Source organism: Mastomys coucha, chromosome X, assembly GCF_008632895.1.
Source record: "Mastomys coucha isolate ucsf_1 chromosome X, UCSF_Mcou_1, whole genome shotgun sequence".
NCBI lineage: Eukaryota > Metazoa > Chordata > Mammalia > Rodentia > Muridae > Mastomys > Mastomys coucha.
This window is the reverse complement of record NC_045030.1, coordinates 112,388,583-112,397,398: the sequence shown is the minus strand read 5'-3', so window position 1 is coordinate 112,397,398 and position 8,816 is coordinate 112,388,583. Positions and strand designations below refer to the sequence as shown.

General features: G+C 32.5%; 1 protein-coding gene across 10 annotated transcripts in view; it reads right to left on the bottom strand.

Annotated features, from left to right (window-relative positions):
- The window catches only part of Dach2 (dachshund family transcription factor 2), a 494,899-nt gene that overhangs the window by 267,145 nt on the left and 218,938 nt on the right, over positions 1-8,816 (bottom strand). For all 10 annotated transcript variants that reach the window (XM_031367250.1, XM_031367240.1, XM_031367195.1 and 7 more), the window contains one exon: positions 680-792. In XM_031367250.1, coding sequence (XP_031223110.1) covers positions 680-792 — 113 coding nt within the window. The remainder of the gene's footprint in view (positions 1-679; positions 793-8,816) is intronic.

The following is an 8,816-nucleotide window of genomic DNA, read 5'->3' as shown; positions in this document are numbered from 1 at the left end:
TTTTGCTACTGATAGATAATAGACAGATAGATAACGATTTTCACTAATTTTTCCTGTATATAATAGTTTTAAAGATTTTAGATTCTACTAGAGATTTATTAAGATAATTTTTCAAGTGTTTTGTATACCCATGAGCACGTTTAGAGTATCAAGAGAATTCTATGATAATTTATGAAATGCTTCTTATTACTAACTTACTTCACAGTTCCAAAAAAAAATTTATTCAGGACAATTACCACCCACAAGTTTACTTACTAATACATTGCTGTTCATCAGAGGATGCATATTTTCTTTCCAGGTTATTAATCTGGTATAGTAAATAACAATATACAGAGATACAACAGAAGAAAAATATTGGTGAGGTGCATAAGGTAAGCATCTCACAAGAAGCTTTCTGAAGCTGCTAATTTGTTCAGTTCACATCTTTTTTTTCCAGCCCTCAATATACACATTGAAAGAGATTTCACATAAAGATATGACATTTAGAAAATCATATCCTTTTAATTTTAGTCATTGAAGTTTAAATAAAAATTGTGTTTGCATGAATACGTCAAAAATATTCAATAATGCAACCTCTAGTAGCACTTGAAAAGCTTTGATGGAAAAGACACTTACATCAATATTAGTCTATTTCAAACTCTTGGAAGTAAGAAGAGACAAGACTGATAGTTTCTGTTACCTGTTGGAGTGATCAGTCCTGGTGATAAGAGGCCTGGGACTGCATGGGGCAGAAGTCGGGCATTATCTTGCAACACTCCCAAAGAACGCTTAGGGGGTCTGCCAGGCCTTGAACTGTTGAAAAACAAAGATAAAGCTCAAATACTATTACTTGACACATTTGCTTTCTGGATCTTATGTAATTGTCAAGAATAAATAAAACATTACATTAGAGACTATGCACTGCCATAGATTAATAAGGAAAACCAACAATTTACAATAAATTTTACAACATAATCATGGCTAAATTTAAAGCTCCTGAGAATCAATTTTCACTTTAGCCTTCTTTTGTAAGCCAGTCCTTTGCAATACAAACCATCTGTTGTGAAGAATCCCTAAACTATATCCTGTCCTTAAAGCCATGTGATTCCTGGCATCCATATATGCTATTAAGGTCTGAGGCAGTGAGTCACAGAATTCAGACTGTTCAAAATTGGGCAGTGTAAGCATCTACTTACAATAGCAGAGATGTATACAGAGCTGTGAGTTAAGCATAGTGTTCACTAGCATTTCCACAGCAACTGGAAACCCATGAGGAACAATGGAAATTCAGTCCTAGTGTGTTGGTTTTGTTCTGCCTGTTTTGGAGTGACTACACAAAGAAAATTTGTCATGTAGGCTGTCTTTTTCTCAGATCAAATATTTCTTCACACAGTTTTCTTGGTTCCTTCGAAATTTTGTATAACGTGTCATATTCACCTTTCCTCCATCTCTTCCCCTCTCCATATCCACCCAACTTTCTGTCCTCTTTGGTTTGAACACATCAAGTCCATATATGCAACTTGAATCAACACTTAAATCATTTATGAAAACTGTTGCATTTACACAATTTTAACTCTAGTGCAAAGTTCAGAAATGATATTTTCAGAAGCTGTCATTTATAGTTGGGTGGTAGAAAGCCTGCTCTGAATGCAGAGTCTTGAGTTTAATCATGACTAAACAGGGATGGGAAATAAATAAATGGCAGTTTCAGTAACAAAATACAAATGTGTATAACTGTTTTGACCATTTCATGCCCTTATATAGTATTCTAAAATCATCATTTATAGGTTGAAACAATTTGCAGACATAAGAACAATAGAATATTAGAATAAAGTTATTCTCAAGTTACTATATATTTAATTTTATTACATTGAATTTTCAGTTTTGTGGCACTATTGCATGTCACAGTATGGTTAAGGATATTAGAGGAGAACTAGTGGGAGGCACTTCTCTCCATTTACAATGTGGGTCCTGGAGATTGAACTCAGGCCCTTAGGTTTAGCAACAAGTAGTTTTATCCATCGAACCATCTTGCAGGCCCAATATTTCACATTATTTTTAATCTTCCATAAGATGCTATTATTTCCTTTTAATAAAAATGTGTTATATAAAGAAGAATGAAAGTACGTTTAGTTGATACAAAAGTTACAAAAAACTATGTTAAATACAGTGAGCATAAAAATAAATGTATGTAGTTCATTCAGATAGGCAACATTTCCAAAAGAAAAAAGAAAAACTGGCTTCTTGTTCACAAACAGAAGTTGAAATACATCCTGTCAACTTTGCAGTATTGAAGAGCATTATCGATATAAAACTCAGGTGTTCAATAAGGACAAGGCCTAGAATCATTTAACACATTGGTACTATTACCAAGCTCATTTTTCACAAATTGTGCTAGTATTATTTTCTTCCATTACAAATCAATATTGTGTATCAATCTAGCAAGAAAAATTGTTTTTTTAATTTAATGATTCTCTCATTTACTTTCTATTCAAGACTTGGTCATAATTTATTTTATTTAATTCTGTATAGTTGCCCTGTTTACCTTGGCCCTATTTTATGTCTTCTTAGATCTTTTAAGGGAGCACAAAGGGAAGCACACTCCCTTTGGACTCCAGAGGATCAAAATCTCCACTTTTTTATGCTTTTAATTTTCTAGTTTATCCTTTTAGCATGATTGATTGTGAGCCACCCAACCTAGAGCATGAACATATATGCATGGCTAGTGGAATAAGTCATCGAATCTTTGCAAATTCTTATAGTTTGTAGCATGCAGGAAGTCCAGGAAATAGTTAATTAAACCTATTTGCTGGCAGATGGGACATATTTATTTCACTGTTTCTACAGTTTCCAAATATTCTTAGAATGGTATTTTCTACTTAATAAAATGAACAGAGAGCTATTTCTATGATTTATTCATCAGAAAATCATTGTATTTCAGATCCTGTACTCGACTGCAATTATATAAGCATGAGCCTATGATTTATTCACATCTGACTATATATAATGTCAAAAAAGTATATGGTAGATGTTACTTTATTATGCTTTGAGAGACACAAGAAGCTTAAAGACCTGATTAACAGCTAACTAGTCCTGCAATCACATATGTATATAACAATATCACTTGTCTAGTCATCCAGTAAATAAATATGTACTAACTAGTTATCCACTGCCTATGGTAGTGCTAAACATAGGTTAAAATATAAGCTGACAAAAGGTTATTTGTTATGATTTTTCTATTAGTATAATGTGAAAACACAGAACAAGTTCTGTCTTCGAAAAATGTATATTCTAGTGGCAGAAATAAATGCTTTTACTATAATTTAAATTTTTATTGACTCTAATGAGGATGATGATATGATTTCTCTCTATAAACATATTTAAAACTATCTGAACAGAAATCCCATGTAGATATCATCAACTATTTTTGCAAGATTTAAGCTGCTTTTAGAATAAAGTTATTGAAATTAGGTTAGTAAAATTAATCTATCATTAGTAAAATTCTATTAAATATTATAATAGAATTAATATTACTTACAATTTCAGACTGAATTACAATATATAGTAACACTTTAGTACTTCTAAACTTCCTATGTTTCATTTACAAGATAATCCTGTGAAAATGATGAAAGACTATAGAATTCTTTAAAAGCTGGGGAAGATCACACATCTTGATAGATGATCCTGTAATGCTTCTTATCTTAAAATGCTTTATTATCATCAGGCAGATATTTACATATTAATCAAGACAAATAAACATGTGGCAATTTAACTAGAAAACTGTTATTTGGATGACAATTTAATCAGCATAGGTTGAAAGGTCCATCATTGCAACATCCTGTTTCCACTAAAATATTGATTGCATTACTGATCTTAGTAATGTTTTATGTTACAGGGCACAAATAACCATGTAATTACTCTTTAATTGAATGATAATTGCTTCTTGGCAATTATTTGTTTCAGTTTAATTACAAGGTTATTTGTACTGTGTAAAATGAAACACCACCCCCTGCTTTAAAGTTACTACACAAATAGCTCTGTTGGTATGTCAACCTTATATACTATATAAAAAAGAAGTTGCTAAGAAACATGTCAGATAACCCACAAAATAGTAATAATAATCCTACATTATTTAGTTAAACTAGTAAGAGATTCTGTTTTATAGAATTAATGCTACTTAAAACATCTAATGATTATGGACATATAAATTAATTCAGTGTCCTGACTTTATCTAGGCCTATCTTTTTAAATAATTTATCCTAATATGACTTTTTTTTCATTTGATAAAACTGTTTAGCAGAACTTAATGTGTGAGATTTTTTTTAAAAAAAATCACATTAATAATGGCACTTCATACTTCTGTGATTGAACTAGAGTCACAATCACTCATAAACTTTGTAAAGTTGGCAGCTCTCCAAGAGAGTTCAGTAAGTCTTCTAGGAGCAACATATGACATTCTGTGCCCTATCTGTGTCCAGCTGTAATGTACATTGAAGCTGATTCTTTCCCTACTAAGACTATGAAACTTCCCTGTTAAAGTTTTTTTTTTTAAATTTCAGACAACTGTCCATTTATGAATTAAAGAGTAAAACAAAAGCAAGTGGTTTCTTCGTTTGAAATAAAAATAAAAAACACATAAGTCCATGGTACCTTTAACCTTTACATTATTTAATATAAATTTTATAAGCAGTAATTAATTTCACGGTAAATAAGGTTAGATCATCTTTATCAGTCAACTTTTTGTACTATTTCCTAAAGAAACAAGAACTACTTTCTGTGACAAACTTAAAAGAACAGCCAAAAATTTACTTACTGTCAGTTAAGGATGTATTTACTAGCGGCATGTGACAACAATTCAAGTGAAATCCTTAAAAGGGAACTGTCCGTAGTCATGCAAGACTCAATCTTCACTTTTTAGAATTATTAATGTTTAAAATCCTTTACACAGTATCATGAATGTGTAATGTTTTATCTTCCAGTAAATGATCAAAATAAAAACTGATACTATCTCTGAAGGTGTTGTCCACCTGCCTATGAAAGCATTCTTAAGGATCACCTATGTACATGTTTAACTAAGTCATAATATTTCTTGCTGGAACACTAAGAATTTTAATTGCACCACGGATTAATATTTGATGTTGGCATTTATTACAATGTATCAAAGACGCCAATGGTAGTTAAACTCTACCTGACCTTTCTGTGTTTATGAAGAAAAACAAATTCTGTACAGCAACCTGAATTCCTCCTTACTTAGTGATAGCAAACTAATGAGTCGTCTAATCATTCCGCTAGAATGGATTCCAGTCTAGATTAATGTCAGCAGCAACCTATTCAGCAACTAAGAAAAAGGGAATCCATGAGAAATGAGCATTTAAAATTTACCAAAAATGAAATGGTTCAAGTCCAGGACTAGAAAGGCGTCACTATGGTAGCTTTTATAAAATGGAGTTTGTATGAAACTGGACGTTAAGCAGTTCTTGGTTCATGGTAGCTTAAGTATATCTGAGAGCTAATAATACAAGGAGAAATTACTATTCATTTATTATATTTGTTATAATTTTTAAGCATACCCAAAAAGTAAATGTGGACTTGTTAAATGGAAGATGTATTTTAGTATTGGAAACTTTGGGAAAAATACTTTTAACACAGAGATACTGAAAAGATAAAGGATAACGTCCAGTTTGAAGGGCTAGTGCATATACTATCAAGGATCTTGAGGAAAAATTCCTGTTTATACATTCATATTACAAGGGTAATGAATTGAATTGCTTACAGTAACTACTATGGAGATGTTTCATCCCCTTGCAAATGTTAAACATTTGCTTTTTAGCCTTGCTGAAGAAGAAATCAGATGTCATTAAAAACTCAAGGGTCGGCTAATTACTTCATATAAGGTATAACTGTGAAGTTATTTTATACTTCATTTACCAGACTGTTCTCTATTTAAATGAAATGTATTCTAGGCCTGGTGTTACTATCTTTGAGGGAGTTTTTTTTTTTTTTGCCATACATGTACTTAATTCTAATAGTTTTAGTATAAAAAACAAAAGCTATATAGTGGAAGTGCTGTTTTCTGACATGAATTCTTTGGAGATACTTCTGATTCTGCTTGAATAGCTCCTATTAACATCAATAGAATCAATGTTCCTTAGCAAACCTCAGAATGATTCAAATTAAAGAAATGACTCCCCCAACATATATCAAATCAGTTTCAGGTAGCTTTGGAAAAATAAAGGAGCCACTAAGTATATAACTTTGGAAAACATCTAGCAAAAGTCTGAACATTTACATTTGATGTGTTACACTAGCATTTTTAAATCAACATATTCATCCCCTAACCCCACTCTCCAGTCTTCTCTTGTTGTCTTTCCTTGCCAGTCTCCAGTATTTGTATTTCATGGTTACATGTTTTACTGATATTGTAACTTCTCTTTTCAGTTACCTCTGGCACTGTAGGTCAAGTCTTCATTGCTCCATCAAGCTCTAACTACATGTGACAGGTTGATTCATTGTTTTTTAATACAATCTACTTAGAGTGTTCTAAAATTTGTGATGAAATATTTCTTTCATCACGTTTTTCTCTGCTCTACCAGAGCTAATTTTTTAGTTACTACATATAAAATTAAGTATAAATATCAGTTCTGGCATCAAAAGTATATGGCAGCATGCCAGCTTGACTACTGGATTTACTCTGCTAATTATAGTATTTGATAGAAGAATTCTTTCACCATGAAAAATGCCATAGTATTTTAGATGCTGAGACCAATGTTTTTAAACTTTGCTGCCTTGAGAAGGGTTCACATATTCTACTGTGCTGACTTCTATTTTAAGTTCTGCTTAGTTTCATTGTTTCCTCTTCCTATTAGCCCATACCAACCTATAGGCCATATTTAATGGTTGTTCCAAAGGATACTTTAAAATGAGTACTAAGGAGTCTATTAAATATAATGAAAACATATTTTATACTGAAAATATAAAGTATCTTTAGCAATTGATAGTCTATGTAATTCCTTAATGATCTAGATATTTCAAACTTCAAATATGAAATTTAATCAAAGAAATCATCCAGCATAGTGTTAATATCCAACCTGAGGTGATCTTAAGAAGGCAAATTAGTTGTTTAGGGAAGTGAAAACAATTAAGTTCCTTATATTGATGCCTATGGATAGGAATTCGATTATATTGTTACATTCATAGATAAGTGCATGACTCAGCCAAGAATTTTCTTGCAGTAGATAGCAATAGACACAGAGGCCTACAAATTAACAATGTGTAGGAGAGAGACCTCGAAGCACTCAGTCCTAAATGGGATGGCTTTATAAAACCCTTCCTCACAAGGCTCAGGGATCTATACTGAAAGATCTAAGAGTAGATGAATGACTCCAAGATAAAATGTCTTCCACATACAAGACCATGCACAAATTATCTCACAGAGACTGTGGAAGAGTATACAAGGTTTGCAGTTTCAAGCCAGAAAAAAAAAAAAAAAAAAAAAAGGCCAGTACTAAAAGGAAGAAGTGAGACAGGTTCTCCATCCATATAAGTTTTGTGATTATATATGCATAATTTTGAAGGATCATTAAAAAAGCCTAATGTCAAATCTGGAAATGAATATGTACTATATTTAAAAAAGGAAGTTCTTTGAGTTATGTGTTGAAATAGAAGTAAAATGCTATCAGGTTATCTGAATCCTTTGCTCAACATTATCATTTTACCCTCTAAAACATGTCTTTTTACTTCATTAAAGATGTTCAACGCATAAAATTATAAGCAACTCTCTTGACCCATCTCACAGAACAATTCCACCTGCATACAAAGACAAAGACTATCTTCAGAATCCTAGAGATCATATAAGAGGTTTTAATATCTCAGTGCAACCTACCGCCTAGGAATACCATTTTGTAAGTATTTAGGTGATAGATCTACAAATTATGTCTCAGGCATCCAACCCAGAAATAGCTCTTTTCTCCAGTAATAGCTTGACAAATGCCTCATTTAACCTTGACCCCAGAAAACATATCATTTACCTAGAAATCAAGGAATAGCCCTATACACTGGTGTCTTAATAGGCAAGTACATCTTACTGACATGGGTTAAGCAGGTTACCCACAAGTTACCCAAAAATTCAGCTAAAGCATGTTTCAACTGTGCTCTGGAAACTAGTGTCAGACAAACCAGACACTATCTCTAGAAGATCTTCAATATCACTTTATTATTGCTCTGCCTATATTTCCTGTAGGAGGACAGTATTTCTGCCTACTAGAACCTTGGAAGGATATACTTTCATAAGATACCCTATATAGATTTGACCTCAATCATATTGTCGATCTTGAAACATCCCTCATAATAAACTACTACACTCCACAACTGCAATGGGATACTATGATATAGTCAACCAGAAAATGATTGTGACTTTGCCCACTTATAACCACAGAGATTGACTTGAGGATGTCAGCCTCAGGGGTGGTCACAAAGCAAACTTGTTTTTGAGTTTCTGCCTATCCTAGTCATGATATATAAGTAATACAATGAATCCAGAGAAATATCCAATGTTCCAGTGTGAGAACTTCCTGTCATGGAGGCAACCATAACCACAAGCATACCAAATATTTAAAATACTATCAGGGAACTCTGAAACACAATCTTGCCAGAACATAAGACATTCACAAGAATCTAACAGGATAATAACAGAGACAGAAGACATTATAATTTGGACCTTAATTGTCCCTGCAGAGACTATAATAATGTCTTTATTTCAACCACTGGCACTTCATTCCTTCTTAAAAGGGGGAACCAAATACCCACGGGAGGAGTTGCGGAGATTAACTATGGAGCAG